At 39.5% G+C, this 19,363-nt stretch overlaps 1 protein-coding gene across 8 annotated transcripts in view; it reads left to right on the top strand.

Moving 5' to 3' along the window:
• FARS2 (phenylalanyl-tRNA synthetase 2, mitochondrial) overlaps positions 1-19,363 on the top strand; it is a 255,752-nt gene that overhangs the window by 75,165 nt on the left and 161,224 nt on the right. For all 8 annotated transcript variants that reach the window (XM_075084110.1, XM_075084102.1, XM_075084104.1 and 5 more), the window contains one exon: positions 3,813-3,944. In XM_075084110.1, coding sequence (XP_074940211.1) covers positions 3,813-3,944 — 132 coding nt within the window. The remainder of the gene's footprint in view (positions 1-3,812; positions 3,945-19,363) is intronic.

The following is a 19,363-nucleotide window of genomic DNA, read 5'->3' as shown; positions in this document are numbered from 1 at the left end:
AACTCCAAACGTGTCCCCACCCTTCCTTTGTCTTCCCCCAGCGTTATATGCTGGGCATGACATCATATGGTACGGGATACCCCTTTGGGCAGTTTGGATCAGCTGTCCTGGCTGTGCCCCCTCCCAGCATGTGGTGCACCTGGGCAGGGCATGGGGAGCTGAAAAAGTTTTCTCATAAAGTTTTTCTCATAAAGTCAGTCAGTCTTTCCCAACTCCACTTCTTTCTCTAACCCTTCCGTAGTTTGCCAAAAGCTTTCTGGACCCTGAGACATTCGGAAGTAATCGTACGATAGCAGATAGAAAAGAATAACTGTGTGCTGGTTCTGTGATTTGTTGCTTTACATTAAATGGCCCAAAATTCACTGCTGTCCCATATTTATCTACCCAGTTCCTAGGCACTGGTAAGAGAAGGCAGGAGGGTGAGTAAGGCTGTGCTTTGACTGATGGTTCTGCTGCTGCTGGTTCTCACTGAACAGCCACTGGATGTCTTTTAAATCAAACACGTTCTGCTTTTTCTTCTTCTTAACTCTGTTGTACTGCTTTGAGTGCATGGAGATCTATGAGTGTAAGGAGCTTAAAAAAACCAACCAACCAAACAAACAAAATCATATATTGAGGACATAATAGTCTAGCTAATAATAATGTGAGCTAATGTAGGTTTATGGGCAGCCAGCTCCTGTCTGCTCCAAATGAGATGAATTGGCTGAAGCAATGAGGTGCAGAGTACTTAAAAATTGACACACCCCTCAAGTGGCCACAGCTCGATACCTTTTGTGCTCCCCAGCACCCTCCTCCGTGCCCCTCTCCTTTTTCTCCCATAGTCTCCTTCTCTAAAAATAATCATCCTCACAGCAACAAAGAGAATTTCTGGTCAGTAAAGACCATCTGGGTCTCTGGCTTTGTTGCTTCTGTGCTGTAGTGTAGCAATAGGCTGCTTTAATGTGTTGAGGTTGGTTTTTGTTTGGGGTTTTTTTTTTTTTTTTAGTGCCTTTGGCCAAGCCTTTTTCATTATGAGACTTAATTAGGCTAGCACCGACAGATACTTGTTTAGCTTAATATCTGATAACACTATTACTTTTAAGTGCAGGCTATGACCGATTCCTTACCTGATTCAGTACTTGGAAATAACAGTAAATAATCACTATTTCCTTACTCACTGGAGGTGCAGTACATGAGTTACTAATGGACGTGTACGCACTGGAAGGACTCCCGTGAACACTGAGGCTGTGAAACGAGCAGGTGTCCTCTGCTAATACACATCACCTCTTTGAGCTAGGGAAATTTCTGAGTTTGTATCCAGTGATCAGTCTTTGGTGAGATTCAGCATTGTGCTCTATTAAGTGCCTCTGTGTTTTAAGACAGATATGTATTTCTTGGCCTCCTAAAATTTCTATAAAATATCATTTTTGCCAGCATTTCATAGGCTGTATGTAAAGAAATAAATTAGGCCTAATCAGGTAAATTATGTAGTATTACAGAAAGCCTAATCTTCATAATCCTTTTAAGTCTTTAGTGGTTTAATTTGCTGAGTGTGAGCAATGCCCTTTTTTCCTTGGAAATATATTAAGCACCAAGACAATATTTTGTATCTAAATAATAAATGTACCCATTTATTCTGTGACAGTCTATAGAAATGCAGTTAGAAGGCTTAATCTTGCCGAAGGCTGAGCACCCTCTGCTTTTCAGTAAAGTCTTCCAGAGCCAAAAGTCTGAAAGAACACTTGAACGTAAACTACAGAGGTATTCCCAATTGTCCTGGCTACTGTATGAATAAAATTATTGTGGTATATGGGATTAACTATTAATTTAGAGAACAGAATGAAGGTGAGAGTTGTTTCTTCATTGTGAATTTGGTTTCTTTATTCAGATTTTTGTTTGTTTGCTTATTTGCCTTTAAAACAAACATCTCTTAAGTACTAATATGCATTAAAATTCAAAATTAAAGAAGACCTTTAAATTCTTCACCTTCTAAAATTTATTTTAGTTAAGAGCAAAAAGCAAAGAAATCCTTTTATCTCAGAACTTCATTTTGAAGTAATCAGAGGATTAAAAATAAACCATTACCTGAATGTTGTTAACAAATGTGAAACTACTTGCATATTCAATGTCATTCTTGCTGCAGTTGCAATTTTTGCTAGCTAAATGAAGATGTTTTATATGTGCGTGGCTTTACAGTTAATGCAGAGTTGTACAGCCCTAGGACTAAAAATGCATTTGTACCGAGGTCAGGAAATTAAACAATGTTTTCCGCATACCATAGTGTTGTATACATGACTTTTTAATCTATGTAATTTTTTTATTGTTATGCAAACAAAAAAGCAATAAAGCGATTGCTGTAAGTCATAGTACAGTTATGGATTGATAATACTTCCAGTTTTCTGAGTTCTGCGTGTAAAGTTACTAAAACGCTTTTTTAATCATTCGTATAACTTCCTGAGGTTGATTTTTAAGAGAGAAAAGAAAATCTAGAAGTACCAAAGTGTTTTTTTTGAAACCTGCCTCTCCCTTTGAAAGTTCATAGCATCAAGAAATGTTCCCTGTAACTATTATGTATTTTGTGTTTTGGCTATGTATGTACACTTCTTTAATGTTTCAGAAGTAAACAAAGAAAATATAATCCTTGAAGCTACACTAGATGCTTTAATTTGAAAAACTCTCAGTAAAATAATGCAATTTCATGTTTTAAGTTCCTTTTATGAAACAAAACCAAAAAAGCCCGAAAATGAAACCAGGGGTGTTAACGGTTGCCGTCACCCAAACTACCTTTGCTGTGCCCTTTAGTTTCAGAACTGTACCTGCCTAACGCTAATGATCCTAACGCTGATTAGCATTTGGCTTTACCAAAAAGAAAGATGGGTTGGCGTTAAGGCATTAGCCCACAGAATTCACAGTTCAGTTCTCGTTCCAGTTTTTATGGTTCATGTTTCTGATACTTTTTTCCTGACACCTAATGTCTAGAAAAAATTCTTTAGCAAAAGAAGGCTTGTGTAAATCATTACAAGAACTAAACCTGATTAAATACGAGGGCCTTGACAATGCCTCTGCTTTTGGCAGCACTGCAGACCTTGCCCTCTTCTGGCTCCACCGCTCTTCCATGCCAGGGGTTTCCTCGCCCTGCTCAGTGGTACTTCAGAGGTGCTGAACTGGGGAAGCGGGGGAGTTACCCAGTGGTGCCTTTCTCTTACACTCCACGTCCACACAAAGTTTAACTCTTCTCTCCTAGGTCCAGAGTACTCTGTGTGTGTTGTTACATAGCATACCTTAAACACACAGAGTTGTAAAATTTTATATTTGTCTGTATTAATATCTATTTTTATCTTTCATATTTAAGCATACACAGAAAGAATAGCTTTGTATTTTAAATAGGTTCTGATGAAAAAAGTTACTTGCCTAGCTGATCCATAAAATACTAAGTAAAAATTAAAGACTCGGCTTTTCCTGTAACGAGCAGTTAGTAATTTCCTGGTGCAAAGAATAAAAAAATTACTGACTTTCCATGATCTTGGCTCAGTTTTGTTTGATGCCAGGTGGTTGCTGTAGTTTGACAAATGATTGATTTGGTTTCGAAGGGTTCTTGAATTGCACAAAGCGTTTTTCATATTAGAAGAGACATGGTCTTCCCCCCCCACCCCCACCCCAAGTGTTAAGATTTATCACCTTGCACAAGTTTTGTAAATTAGTTTGCTATTTATTTTCACTGGAGTGCTGGAATTGGTGTTGTTAGTTGAAGGGCAAGTTTTACAGATGGTTGGAGGGATGGCTTTTTAAGCATGCACCCTTCATATTTATTTATTTTTTAAACACTGCTACAGGACTGCAAGTCAGATGGGTAGACTGCTACTTCCCCTTTACTCACCCTTCGTTTGAGATGGAGATCAACTTCCAAGGAGAATGGATGGAGGTCCTGGGCTGCGGGGTCATGGAGCAACAGCTAGTTAACTCAGGTACTGAAACTCCTTTACTTCATTGACATGTCTATTAGCAAACACTTCCAGTAGAATCAGCTTCACAGTCTCAAATGCCCCCTTCTCCCCTGGTGAGCGCAGACATCTCTGTTCATGGCAGCCACCACAAATAGTCTTCAGGTGGAATGCAGCCCTTGCATGCTGTGATTTGAGTGTAGTAACTGAGCGAACTATCTGGAGCTTGCAAATGGAAAGCTTGCCTTTTATTTCGTACAGTAAGGAGACAGATGGATGTCAGCTTTAAAAGAGAAGCTGACGAATTAGGGTGTGCAGTTTTTTTCACTTCCAAGAGATGTCAAGTGCATTCATAGTTACAATTTAAAAGTATCATAAGCAAATAGCATCCCCTAATATTTGGAGCATCAGAGTGCTCCTGTATCTCTATAGAAAGAGGAATGTGATATCTTCCGTATTGCTATTTGGTTGCTGCATAAATGGTAGGTTGCTTTTTGGTTTTGTTTTCCTTCTTTCTTTTCTCCTCAGTTTGGTTATTTATGAGGTTGTAAACTGCATTAAGAGCAGCATCATTTATTTTAATTGAACTTGTTACAGTGCAATGTCACCTGACAATTTTGCTTTCTAAAACTTACACATAAGTACAAAAGAAGGAGAGGAGAAATTGGTGGGGTTTTCCTGATGAATTTTATATGGAGAACTTTACATGCTTGTTTTTTCATTAACTGAGAATAAACAATTCTTTGTAAGCACAGGGCAGACTGCATGTGCTCAGACCTATGTCATTCAGTACTTCCAGTACTATTTATTAGGTATGGGAGCCTTTTGCAGTATGATCTCTTTAATTCTCAGAAGTGTGCTTTCAGATAACTGAGTTATACTCAGTTGTATTTTCATTTTCTAGAAATTCTTTCAGCTGAAGTCCAAGTATCATAACGATGAGCAGCTCAGTTTTGGCCCCAGTTACTTGGCACTGCTTGTTTTCCTCAAAGTTGCATGTATTTTAATGTTATAATTTCCTTTTAAAAAGATAAATCCTCCTCCAGAGTTTCTCTCCCTATGGATTAGTGGTTTATGCTAACATTCTTTCTCAGGTTATTTTGTTCATGGTTTGGTAAATATAAGACAGCTGCTGATCAGCCTCAGAAGTGAAAGACTACAGTGTAATATTATTTCTATCAGGTGTAATGCACCAATGGTCAGGCTTTCTTCTTGAAAAGCTTTTACGTTGCTCAATTCTTATGTTTAGGTTCCTTTAATGTGTGTGAGAAGAGCTAAACTGTGGCCTCAAAATAATTACTGTATGCATTTGTGAGTGTGTGTATGTGAATAAATGTGCATGAAACACCAGTGGTTTCTGAAGCTGTCAAAGTTTTCCATTTACTCTGCCACAGTTCTTTTACACCTTTCTGAATTATGGTCTTCAAAATTATATCCCTTCTTGACCAAAACTCTCCTAACCGTTGTAATTCTAATCTTGCAAGAACTCATTATTTTAGTAACTCAAGTCCAGCTTTTGAATGACTTTTAGACTTGTATTATTAAAACAAACAAAGAGATTCTTTCACTGTATTAGTGAGATATTAGTAGAGGGCGCAAACTCTGTTACGGAAGTGTCAGTTATTTTTCACTTCATTTAGAGAGAACTGCGCTTTATATAGCCACAGTTTTGTTCTCTGCTCCCTCCAGTAGCTCTGCAAAAACACTTGGCTACAAAAGCTGAGTCTAATGTATCTCAGTGTGATTTTACTGAAGCATTGGAATCTGTTTACCACAAGTGAGGAAAAAGTGTGGCTAGTAATTATGTTTGCTAACAATTAGCTTATTTGGTTTAAAGTAACAACGAGGACAAGGTAGTTCACATTATCAGTCAGGTAAGGATTCAAGCACCAGTCTTCCCTGCCTACTGCTGCTCTGAGTATTCTCTTATTTAATCCTCTTTTGCAATGATTTAAAACCCCAGTAGGTTCCTGGCATGCCAGCTTGCATCTATCTATAGTGAGGCCAAGTTTGCTATTACTATCCCACAATTTTGGGGGATTGGTTGTTTTTGTTTTTGTTTTAGGAGATTCTTTGTGGAGAAGGATGAACATGAAAATTTTCTTCCCTAGTTCCTTCATCTTTTTTTGCTAACAGAACTCAAGTGCCTTCCAAAGCCATCCCATATTCAAACAGCAGTAGTTTTTTAATAGTTTCTTTTTTTTACCTCTCGAATATCCTTAATGCCTCCAGTATCCACGATCAATGGATATTACTTATTACTCTGGTCCCATTCCTCTAAATGTCTTCAAAACACCAAATTTTCAGTTTTAAAGTCTTCCATTTTAAACCAGTGCACTTCAGCCAGGAACAGGATCTTCACCAAACTTGGGAAGGAGGCCTGTGACTTCTCAATAGCTCTGTCCTTGTGTCTTTTGTTCTGAATACTGACTGTTCATCTTTATAGGAGGCAGTGTTATTTTCAGTCAATGGAGATTTCCAAGCAAAAGAAATTGAGGTGAACTACTTGGAAAAACACTAGGTTCTGATTTTGGGTGTTGGGGTTTTTTGGGGATTTTTTTTGTTTGTTTTTAATCCCCACTATTTGTTCACCAATAATGAAATTCCTTAACTACAGATAAGTATTCCATTGCCTAACATGAAAGCATCTAACCTCAGAGCACTGACTCACACCACAGACCTATACCCTCTGATGACGGAATAAACACTGGTGCCTAAACCTAGATGCTACATCTCTCTTATTTATCAGATGTCTACAATAGGCACCACAAACTTCCTGTTACTGTCTCAATCTCTTCAAGGGCTCTACAAGAAAACTGCTCAGTAGGACTGAACAGAAGAGAGAAATGTTGCTCATTTTTTTGCCAGCTATGCTGGTGCTGAAGAAATATTTCACTCTTGGTGTGCCAGTTCGCCAGGCAAATGCAGAAAGAACTTTTCACGATATACTGCACAGCTTGCTGATTAAAAACTGGAGAAGAAACTGATGAATTTGCAGAAATTTTATTTTTTTTTATATATAGCCTATAACATTTCTAGTATCTTGTACTTTGAGATTTTTGGTTTGTGGGTGTTTTTTGCTTGATATCAACTATTAAAATACTATTTTCTGAAACATATTTGCTGGCCAGCATTGCTTTTCCTTCTGTAAGACAATATTTTCCTAAGGGAAAGAAAGAGACCTTTTACCTTCAAAATCCTCAAGTCCTTTTGTTTTGTGTGTTAGTGGTTGAATACAAAATACTGGTTTGTGAGGGAATTGGAAACAGTCACTCAAAGCAGAAGTTGGATGTGCCTGGTTATATATGGTGCTTATAATTTAGACAGTCGGGATGCTTCAGCACAGATTATTAATTTTTTTCTTTTAATCTTTGTTTTGTTGAAAAAAATATTTATATTTATATATAAATATATATGAAACACAACAAAAATGCAGAAGAACAGAAGAAGCTTTGTGGAGGGATGAAAAGACAAGGTCCATGCTGCAGCGGGGCCAGGGCATTAGCCCTAAGCAGCTGTTTCTTTATGTCAGCAGAAGTTTCTATTGGACTGGCAGGTCTTATAATGACAACTCCCTGCCCAGAATAACCTCACTGTAGTTCCTTGGAGGTTAACCTCCTTATTGCAGCAAATTCTGGTGGTATTGACAGATCATGTTAAGATTCTTTTTCAGTCTTGAGTGAAGAATTCTGTTGTAGCTTTAATGCCCCATGCAATCAGAGTTAAATTTGTTGTCACTTTCTGAAAGACAATATCCTGTTGAATTTTCTGATGCCGCCTTATGTTTTGGAAGGAGCCTTTCTTTTATTTCAATGACTTTTAAATAGAATGCAATACAGATATTTAGTACATATATATAGAAATGCATTGTTTATAGGGGAAAATTGTTCAAATATGTTCAAATCTATTGATAGTCCTTTTCATTACCTGCTTTCTTACTCTGCTCTTTTTTCCTTTTGAGGTCTGTCAAGAGACTCTGTGGCCTTCTCTTTTTTTTTTTTTTCATACATGCTTCTTAACAAACTAGACTTCTAGTTTCTGACATAGATTTCCACAGCACAGGTGATAGTGCCCCTGTACTCGGCACTGGTGAGGCTGCACCTCGAGTACTGTGTGCAGTTTTGGGTCCCTCACTACAAGGAGGACATTGAGTTGCTGGAGCGTGTCCAGAGAAGGGCAACGAAGTTGGTGAAAGAGAGAGAAGGGAGAACAAGGCTTATGAGGAGTGGCTGAGGGAGCTGGGGTTGTTTAGTCTGGAGAAGAGGAGGCTGAGGAGAGACCTTATCGCTGAGGGAGCTGGGGTTGTTTAGTCTGGAGAAGAGGAGGCTGAGGAGAGACCTTATCGCTCTCTACAACTACCTGAAAGGAGGTTGTAGCGAGGCGGGGGTTGGTTTCTTCTCCCTAGTAACAAGCGATGGGACGAGAGGAAAGTGCCTCAAGCTGCGCCAAGGGAAGTTTAGGTTGGATATTAGGAAAAACTTCTTCACCGAAAGGGTTGTCAAACATTGGAACAGGCTGCCTAGAGAGGTGGTGGAGTCTCCATCCCTGGAGGTATTTAAAAGAAGGGTAGACATGGTGCTTGAGGATATGGTTTAGTGGTGGACTTGGCAGTGATGGGTTAGTGGTTGGACTCGATGATCTTAAGGGTCTTTTCCAACCTTAACGATTCTATGATTCTATGGTTCAGAAGACATGGTAGTGTTGGGTTGATGGTTGGACTTGATGATCCTAGAGGTCTTTTCCAACATTAATAGTTCTATGATTCTCTGTTCCCCTAAGGCTGGTGGTGCTAAACTAGCACAATTATTTGGGATAATGTGAAAATAGAAGATCCCTATTATAACAAATGTTCAATAAGAAGTATAAAATCTAACTTATTGTACTGTTTAACTTTTCATTTTTGTGTGCTTTGTTCTTAATCTTAAACTATATCTGAATACATAACTAAGAGGAATGTTATATATGAATTTTGATATAAAGAAAAGTTATTCTGGTTAACATGGGAAAAATACAGAAACTTTACAGTATAGTAGCAAGAACTCTCAGTTTTAGGTCCACGATGAGTATACAAGGAAATTTTATGGTTCAGTAGAACCATAATATCAATTAACAGCATGTAAGATATTTACTTCTGTGCTTCAAAAGTTTATTATCCAAGATTTGCAAAGCTGGTGTTCATTGGTAGGTGCTGAAGTTCGCAGGTCCGTATGGAGTAATATGATTCAAACTTTTGAATACAGGACATTGCTTACTCAGAGGCTGTGCTCACATAGTGCTGCTTAGTACCTGTGAAATTGGAAGCAGTTAGGGTGTGATCCTTTGCTGATTGAAATCAATGGCAATGTTCTCAGTGCTCAATGTTGCAGAATATGTTAGCTGGGGATGAAAGAAAAAAAATAGTACTAAAGTTTACCTGAAAACCAAGAGACTATAAATCCCAGTCATTTAAAACCAAACCAAAACAAACCCCAAACACCACCACCCCCCCCCCAAAAATCAAACCCAAACCCACAAACAAAATAATAATAAAAATAATAATAAAAAAAGATAAATCCATATTTTTTTTGCTAAGAGTTCTCATGATGTTTTTGAACTCCTGAGGTATGCAAGAAAACAACCTAAGGGTGGCACACCAGATCAAAACCAAAGTCTGGGACATCCCTGTATCATGATGGCATCCAAAGCAGGTGCCTAAAGATAAGTAGAACAGGCATGATTATGCTGATCCTTCCCTGATACACTCCTGCAGCTGTCTGTTTCCTGAGCTGAAAATGGTACCTTTGTTTTCAGTAGTCATTGTGGAATTTTCTGCCATTCATTTTTGAATATAAATTTTGAATAAAACTCAAAATACTGTTGAGTCACAGGAAACCTTTACTATCTGCAAGACCATTATTGTGTTGTAGAAGAAATTGCATAATTTAACTTGCATGAGGAATCACTTCTTTTTGTTTTGACCAACAAGTTAGAGTTACAGTTAGAGCTCTTCTCTCATGTGAGAAGGGACAGTGAGAAGCTTTCTTTTTCCCTGTTCACACAACTGAGGATTTGTTTAGATCTCAGTTGTAACTCTCATCACTTATGTCTTTCTAGGTCAAAGGGTCCTGGTCAGGCCATTGCTCCCTGCGTGGGAGCTGATCCATACGTTCTGATAGTCATGATCACTCCTGCCTGCACCTTCTCCAGGTTTCTGCTGTAGGAGGTCAGTGTGTAATGTTCAAGCTGTGGGCATACGGTGATTTTGTACACTGGCATGAAGACTTTGGCTTCTCTTTTCCTTTTCTGATAATTCTTAATGTTCAGTTTACTGTGTTGACCTTTAATGAGCCTTGAGTTGAAAAATGAAGGGAGGTTTTGTTACAATGACTGCCTGGGATGCTTGCTTTTGATCACTGGCTGGTGGTTTGAAACGTCCTGGCACATAGCCACCCATTCAGCTCTGGGTGGGAGCTCAGGCTGAGGTCTTGCTTCTGAAGATTATGAATCATGAAGGCAGCTGTATTTAGGCTACCACTAAGAGGAGCTGGTAAGACTCTCCTGCTGTATGTAGGTTTTTCCGCCTTCCACATCAGAAAGCAACATTGATATTTACAGTCTTAAGAAACCAATTTTATTTTTTTATTTTATTTTATTTTATTTTATATTTGCTTGTTTTGAATGTAGTAGGGAATGGTGTAAGTGTTTGGAAGAGGAAATGTCAGCTTTCCAGCATCAGTAGTAGGAGATTGTCATGGTTGTTAGCAAGGAAACGAGCAGGCACTGGGCTTTCAGTAAGGCTGAACTCCAGTTTGGGCTTGTTCAGCCCGGAGAAGAGAAGGCTCCAGGGAGATCTTATTGCAGCCTTTCAATACATAAAGAGGGTTTATAAGAAAGATGGGGACAGACTTTTTAGTAGGGCTTATTGCGATAGGACAAGGGGTAATGGTTTTAAACTAAAAGAGGGAAGATTCAGACTAGATATAAGGAAGAAATTTTTTATGCTGAGGGATGGTGAAACACTGGAACAGGTTGCCCAGAGAGGTGGTAGATGCCCCAACCCTGGAAACGGTCAAGGTCAGGTTGGACAGGGCTCTGAGCAACCTGATCTGTCCCTGTTCAGTGCAGTGGGGTTGGACTAGATGACCTCGAAAGGTCCCTTCCAACCCAAACCGTTCTATGATTCTAAGGTTATGGAGGAAACTTTTTGTCAACAGTTTGCATACAGTTATAGTTTTAAAAGTTGCTAGACAGTCTTGGTCTTCCAGTTACGTGTGATATCCTGAATTTATAGCAAAGGTAGTTTTCCAAGTACTGTATTTCTGGTTAATTTTGTGTGTACTTCTAATGAAGAAAAAAATCGCTAACCTTGTCTAAACATCTTCATGAATACTGTTGAACATGATGAACGGATTTTGTCATAACCTCTGCATATCATTGCTTTTGTTTTAAAAGGTGAAAGCTTATTTGACATGAGTGTACTACTTGGTGACATCTGATTCTTGAAGTGTAGGTCTTTCCCATTATGGAAGCCTTTTACAGATCAGTTGCAGGACTTCCAAAATTTACATAGTACTTGGCCCAGGGCTGCCACCTTCAGCCAAATACAAGTCTTAACATGTAGAACTTGTTTGGCTTCAATGCTGCGTAAAGAAACCTGTCTTTACTCATTTATGGAAGATCATTAAAATTGCTGTCTGAGGGGAAGTGACCGCTTTAAGTTCTTAATGTTACCACTCCTTTTTGTTTTGCGTTTGGCAAAAGGATTGTCAGTTTGGACAGTTCTCCATGGGCAACAGATTAGTAGTTAACAGAAAAATTATGTCAACATTACTTTGCAGACACAGGACTCCTCTGGGAGGGTTTTTAATTTTCTTTTTGTTTTTTGTTGTTTTGTTTTTTAAGTTATGAGTATGTTCTTAAATAAAATTTTAGTTATGGGTGAGCTAGGTTCATATATCAAGCAGCAGGGGGTGTTTTGGGGAAGGGGAAATTTAATATCTTTCCTCTAGCAGTTTTTTTTCCTGCTCAACTCTTGTCTGGTAAATTACATTAAAATCTTGGAGCAGATGGTGCATGTGGCTTAAATAGTATGCAGACCCATGTTGTCCCTATGCTAACAGCTCTCTGTGGGGGCCTTGAAATAGTTAACACTGTATGTGACTATAAGGGTATAGTGTGTAAGAGTAAATATAATGCACTTAAAATACATTCCTGCAACTCTTCAAAGTGAGATTAAAGTTACAGAGGTATTGATGTCTTGAGCACCTGGGGCCTCCCAAGAACACAAGGTAAAACTGTTGGATGGCTGGTTCTTCCCACACAGTACATCCAAAGCAATTCAAGTCTGCTGCATAAGCTTCACAGCTCCCCATCGCAAACCTCTCAGGGGTTAAAATCTGTTCTTTTTAGGTCACTCTCTGCCTCCTGTGCAACCACATCACCACAATACCTTGATGTTTCCCAGCCTTTCCTTTGCTTATTCTCCTGAGACTGTTATGAGGTAGCAAAGTGTCATCATTCTCCTTTTATGTGCTGGAAATAAAGTGCACAGGAGGCTGACACACATGCACACTGCAGACGAATACTTTACCTGCCTTAGTTAAAGTTAGCTTTCCTACAGTCCTTATATACTCAATAGAGAAAGAAGGTGTTCCAGTGTGTTTTGAATGTATGGAGCTTGTTTTCTGGATCAGTCGGCTGGGCAGCCGCTTTCTATGACTGGCTGCAGGGGGAGCCTGGTCTCCTACTTTAGGCAGGTACCTGAAGGTAAAGTGAATATCCCTGAAAGAGGCAATGTCTCAGATTAAATTAAATTAATGGGAAATTAGGAAGCATCTGAGTTTGAGTGACTTCCCAATGGTCTCAGAAGTTGCCTATGGCAGAAACTGGAGTTGAATCCAAACTTCATATCTCAGTTTCTAGGTCACCTTTGTCTCAATTCATCCTAGTGATCTACATTTGCACATACATACATATAATGTGTGGGTATATGTATAAAAATAAACACAGAGTAAGACAATCAGTGGCCAAATAAATATGAAGTGAGGCAAATTTGGCCTATTTTGATTTTGAAATTGGAGAGAGTTTATTTCCTTCTTTTGGGTGATGATTGCCTTTTGGGTTTGATTTTGTTTTGGTTTCTGGTGAACTGACTGGAAGTAAGTCTTGGTCTTGCCTTGATAGGTAAACCAAAACAGAGAGGTGAGTTACACAGAGGTGATGCTCCAGTCAACCAAAGGGCACATTGTTTTATTTGTTATTTGTTTCTCTTGTTCTGTTACCCATGGCTACGCCACCAGGTCTGATGTGTGTTTGTGTTATGAAGTTATACCTTTCCTCCACCCTTCCCTTTTCCTTGTCAAGATAATTTGCCTGTTGTCTCCTACTTAATTTACAGCTCTATTTTTAAAACTGTTTTTTCATCAAGTTTTTCATCCAGAAGGAACCCATAAAATTTCTGAGATGTTGCCCTCTCTGATTTTATTACCTTTGACAGATGCATTATATATGTTAGAGTTGATGTTCTTCAACAGAATTAATAGAAGCTTACTCCCAATCTGTGTGTTTGTGTAGAATGAGCAAATGCAGTATTCCCTTTTATGACAATTCTATTACGCCTATTTCTGGGAAATGTGTTATTTACAGGGGTATATTGCAGGAAAATAAGTATAGGACTGAATCTTGAAGTAAGTAGTTATTACAGAACTTGAATGGCCGTTTGAGTTTGTGGCTCCATATGATTTTGCCAGCTCAGTGTTAGAATAGTACTGTCAATGAATTTAGAGGATAATTTCCCTTTCATGGTGCAAGAATACATTTTTAGCTGGAATTTATGTTCCTTATCTTCACAATTTAGGAAACTACTTTGTCTTCATGCTTCATTTTCCCCTGTACAAAAATGGCTGTGAAAAAAGGATTAACTCAGCCTAACACTGACCTTGAAACCATCAAGAGTGGTTATTTGACTGATTGATGTGTGGTACATCTTTCCAGTGAATGAAAGCTTCTCCCTAGTATACATGAGGCTTATTTTAGTCTATTTGGAATCTGAAAAAGGAAAAAAAGAGGTGGGACAATGCACAATTGCCTCTTCCAAAGTTTCTGTTGCCTTTAAAGCAGTTTGCCGATGTGTATGTATTACCTCTTCTTCCCTCTAGTTTTTTTTAATCAAAAGCAAATTAAACGTTTAGTAATTCACTATGATTTGTCTCCTTGGGATCCAGCAGGAGGACTAGAGCACAATGCACAAGAAAAGGCGAAATAATGATGGATGTAGTTTATTAAGCAGTTCCCAAGTAAAAGAAAGTGCTACTCACAAAAACCTTGAAGAGCAACAATTTATAGCACAAAGAAGGTGTTTCCCTTGGCTTAATGTATGAAAATGAAAATACAGCTAAATAATACTATTGAATTACTACACTGTTATGTGATGAATGCTGAATGTTTTTAATCAGCCAGGATTTGGTCCAGTGAGCCAAAAATAATTTCTCATCAGGCTTGGATACCCTGTGGGGTTTTTTGTTGCATTGCAATATTCATTTTTGCTGTTCCCAGGACATTTATCAGGACTACCCAGCTCAGGGTGGAGAAGAAATTTTACAGCATGTCTCTAACTGTTCCTGACTCTGCTACATAAAACTCAGCTGAGATAGTTCAGCTGAGATTAGATGAAGCATTTTGGGAAGTATTTCTCTTCACTAGATTGCAAATACAAACTTGGTTTCTGATTTCTGGAGGGAGAGGCTTTCGTTAGGATGTTTCTACTGTGCATCATTTCTTGTCTTTCAGATTTCTGGTTGGTGAGATGAATGGGTGAATGCAGGTCTGCTGAGTGGCTGCTGGAGGCTGAACACATGCCTCTCTCTCTGCTCTGCTATTGTATTAAGAAAATGACAAACCAGTGGTAGTGTACGGGTGGTCAGCCTTCCCAACTCCGTACCATTTGTCAGTCTCCAGATGAGTTGTGAGATACATGTCTTTAGAGGACAATGAATGGGGAAGGGAAACCTAAGCGTATTTCATAGTTGGGAGAGAGCAGTGGCTTTCCAGTGATGACAGCCTGGTTGTGGCAGCAGTCCAGGCTGAGCCAGTGGCACCAGCCTCTCATGGCTCATTTCGGCCAGAGGCTGAGAAGATCGGATTGCCCAGCTGTCCGTGTGCCAGTGCATACTGATCCGCTGCTGACCAGGCAGGCAAGCCTTGGCTGGGGACTTCTGTTTGAATTGTGTGTAAGCAAACACAGAACAGCTCAAGAGCTGGAGTTTGGCCACTGCTTCTCCATCGTTACTGCCTGCCAACAGAAAAACCTTTCATGTTGTTATAAACTCTAGCTTTGTAAAAGTATGTAAGTCAGCTCCACTGCTGCTGTTTTGGCTTGTATTACAAAGAATAACTTTGCTTCAGTCTTGCTTGGGCTTCATACTCAGATACCCAAATTTGCTTTCCTGTCCAGCATTCATAAACAGGCAGTGTCTGTAAGAAGTAGAGGGGTTAAAAGCTACAACATGTAAACAAAAAGGTGTTCAGAAGGAGGTGATTTTGCCGTGAAGGATACTCATGTTTCCAGAAGGAAGGAAAGAGTCTAGAATAGGTTTGGCACCTCTGTGCTGCTGGAAGGCGGCACCCGCAGCACAGCTGTGGAGAGGAGACAGCCCATGCCAGGCAGTGTACCAGCCGGTTTTGAGCGAGATCTGCTGCTGCACCTGAAATGAATCAGGGAAAACCGCCAGCGTTTACTAACACCTTTTCCCCATGTAAATAACGATGACAGATTACTAATAGATATTAAAGGAATGTCTCCCTTTTCCTGAACAGAACGAATGCCATAAATTATATAGTCTGATGATTATGCAGCGAGCATCAGTAATAAGTTTGATCCTAAATATTCTGGCAGAGTCCCAGGAAACTTTTGTACGTAACAACAAATGGAATTTAAGAAGTAACCGCAGAAGTCATGAATGTATTTTCTTTTTGGCCAAATGGAGATTGGAGGGGGGTAAGGGTTTGTTTGTTTCCTTGCTTTTGTGGGCATTTGGACTATTTAAAAACTTTACCTGAATATTGGAAAATCTTGGCAAGTTCTGTATTCTCTGAGTCAAAATGTTGGCTTTATCAAGAGAAAAGAAGAAAAAAAAATCCCAGCAAAAAGGCCTTAAGCTGGTGGCTACAGTTTTAGAGCTTTTCAGCTCCTCACCCTGCAATGAGCAATAACTTTTATCTCCTTTTTATCTTAAAATTGGGAGAAGGCAGGAAAGAGTAACAGAAGAATGCTTCTTCCAGCCCTGAAGTTTGAGTCGCTCATGCAAAAGTACCAGTCTTCTTTATGCTAACGACAGAGATTGTCACTGACATTGTAATTCAAAGCTTTTTCTGTTTTAAAAAAAATAATAATTAAAGTGGATTTATTGAGTTTTCTTTTAGAACAGTGATTGACGCAAAATAGCAGTGGGGATTATAATAGAAGAAAAGTTAGTAAGATCCATTTAAATATGGCAAGAGACTCCAGGTTGGAAAGTATTTAGCTAATGAATTGTTCCAAAAGTAGTAGTACAGTGAGGGGAATCCTTTTCTCATATTAGTTTCCACTGGCTTAGCATGTTTCAAAAGTGACAGTCAAAAGTAAACTCCGAACTCTGACTCCTTTTTTCATCTCAGGGAAATATATTCTTAACACAATACTACTGGATGGCTCACAGCAGAAACTACAGTTGCCAAGATATCTCTGCTACTGTATTAGATCCCATCATATCAAGATGGGTAGAATTGCTCACTTTTACAAGTGCTAAATGGCTTTCTTTTCTTATTGAACAAAAGCTGGTAATCTTAGAAAGGAAAACTGCACCTGTATGGTGCTTGCTGCTGCTATTTTTCTTTATTTAATAAGAGCTGGCAGTTCATCTTATCAAGAAGAGGTTATTTTCTCTAGGGTTCTCTGCTCACGAGGGGCAGATTGTCCTGTGTCTGCCCTCTTGTGGTTATTTATTTCTGTCATTCCTTGCCATCTGAGGTTCTGGCCGTGTTCAGAGGAGGTTTAATGACTTAACTGGATTGCAGTGCTTGCACCTCATAGGTACATGAGCAATAGGAACAAAGAAAGTGGGCATTTACTGGAGCCACTCCAGAACAGGAAGCTGGAATTCACTTAAGCCACCTAAAGATGCACTTAATCGTACAGCAGTTTCAAACAAAAGTTATTTTCCTGTGTTGCTATCAGCTTTCACACATCAGTAGTGAAGTGGGGCAGACTGCGCACAGGCATCTGCTGTGTTTTGCATAGAGCTGATTGGAGGAGCTGTAAGCAAACAGTAGACAAATGCTGTAGCATCCTCTGTAGGTTTCCTAAGTTGTTCTATGCCATGGTTTTTTTTTTGTTTTATAATAGTAGCTGGGTGGTGAGTGATGCACAGGTGAGTATGTGGGGTTCCTTAAATGTGACCCTATGAGCTGCTGTCCTGGTGGGACAAGGAACAAGCTACTACTTTGTTTTGGCAGCATGTGATACTGAGCGGAGTTGCTTCTAGCTCAAAAAAAAAAAGTATAATTTGTGCTGTTTCTGCTTCTCTACTGTTAATCAATACAAAACAATCTCAGTAGAAGCAGACCTGTACATCCTGGGATGGAGAGAAAGAAGCACTCTATATTATATGACTGTAATTTGGCAAAAAGCAAATAAAGTGATTTTTATGGTGCTCCATCAGTAGTTCTGTATTTGTCATCTTTGTGACTGTCACAGAGCACAAAATCTTAAAAACGAGAAGGAGAGTAGAAGAGTATGAAAGATCATCAGTGGACATAATTTTTACATACACATGACTGGTAACTGATTTTCTTTGTTACATTACAAACCATTCATAAACACTGGCATTGCCCTGGAGTTTTCTACTGGGTACTTTTAAGAAAATGGTGTTTAAAAATGAGGGGGTGCAATTAGAAGATGAGACAGATGGAAGCTTTGGTCATCCTAAACCAATTTTAGGAGCAGTTGCAGGAACAGTGCAACCAGTTGTTTCCTACAGACCTCTGTGGGCTCTCTGATGTCGGACAGTGAATGGTCTCACACTCTTGTCTCTTTTTCACGGGTCAATAATTAGATTAAATTTTTCAAACAGCTATCAGAGACCTCCCCCCTCCTGGTGGTGTTCATTAAATTGGCTATCAGGTTTAAAAGTTTTCAGGGGAAGGGAAGAAACAGCAGCCACTTGCAGCAGGCATTCCCAGAGCATGAGATCAGGTTGGCATTGTTTTCATGGACTAAATTTACATCATCATTCTTAGAGCTGGAAGCGTAGTCGCAATCATGCAAAAAATACAGATCCTTTACTTCGCTTATTTTCAACAGACAGCCTCTTGTCTTCTGTGCTTTCCACCACACCTGCAGGTGTGATACTCAACAGTAAGAGAAAATCATTAATTCTTTCCTTGAAAGGCTCAATTTTGAAAAAGCCAGTATTCCCCTACAGTGACCTTCTTCCTGCCTTATGATACTCTGCAGGAAGAGAAAATCATCAACCCTTTTCTTGAAAGGCTCAAATTTGAAAAGCTAGAGCTCCCCTACAGTGACCTTTCTGCTGCTTTACTCCTATCTCCCTTTCATTATCTCTCTTCTCATGGGGCTTGAAGAAAAATGCGTACACCTTAAGTTAGGGAAAAGCTCTGTGACTGTACAATTCACAGGTGGAGTTTAAGGAAAGTGAACTAAGTGGCACTGAATCTGTAATTTCTTTTATGTGTCCCACGCATACAATGCAATACAGAGCTGGAAGGGCCTTCCCAGGCTCCCTGGAGACACCCAAAGGGCTTCATAGCAGAAGGGAGTAATTGAAGCAAATATGCTGGCAGCTGAAGGACAACCCCAAGATGATTTTCAAACTGCAGCTGAGGAAACTGTGTCAAGGAACTGTGACAGTCAGGGAGATGCCTGCATGAGCTCATCAGCTCTGTTCTTCACTACCTGGTGAAGTCTTGTGCACAGCACTGAATTTGGCAGGCTACGATTTGTCCCAGGCATTGCTTTACCCCTGGTTCTGGACACATGCCTTGAACAGGAAAGGTGTTCGACAGGTGAATGAAGGCCTCTTTTGAGGGCCTCGGACCTGGTCCATTTGCTTTGATTTTCTTGCTCAGCTCCCAGCCTCCTCTTGTAAAATGACAGTTTTAGTTTGTATAATCCAGCGTATGGACTTGCTTGCCATGTCTGCAGACAGGTGAAATGGAAGCTGAAGTCTTCCTATGGGAGAGCAGAAAAGCATGGTGAGGCTAAGGGTGGGATTGGAGTAAAATTCTGTGTTGGGAATAACTGTGAGGAGTTGAGCACTGGTGAAAATGGGGAATAAAAAAGATGGAGTGGCTGTTTCTTGACAGATGAAGTTTAAGACATGATAGCAGCTGTAACTGCTGCTGTGAGGAATGACACTGCTTTTTTATTTTTGTTCAGTTTTCTTTTCCTAAATGAAATGGGGGTGAGG

Source organism: Phalacrocorax aristotelis, chromosome 2 (genome assembly GCF_949628215.1).
Source record: "Phalacrocorax aristotelis chromosome 2, bGulAri2.1, whole genome shotgun sequence".
NCBI lineage: Eukaryota > Metazoa > Chordata > Aves > Suliformes > Phalacrocoracidae > Phalacrocorax > Phalacrocorax aristotelis.
The sequence above is the reverse complement of the archived record's forward strand: the minus strand, read 5'-3'. Positions and strand labels throughout refer to the sequence as shown.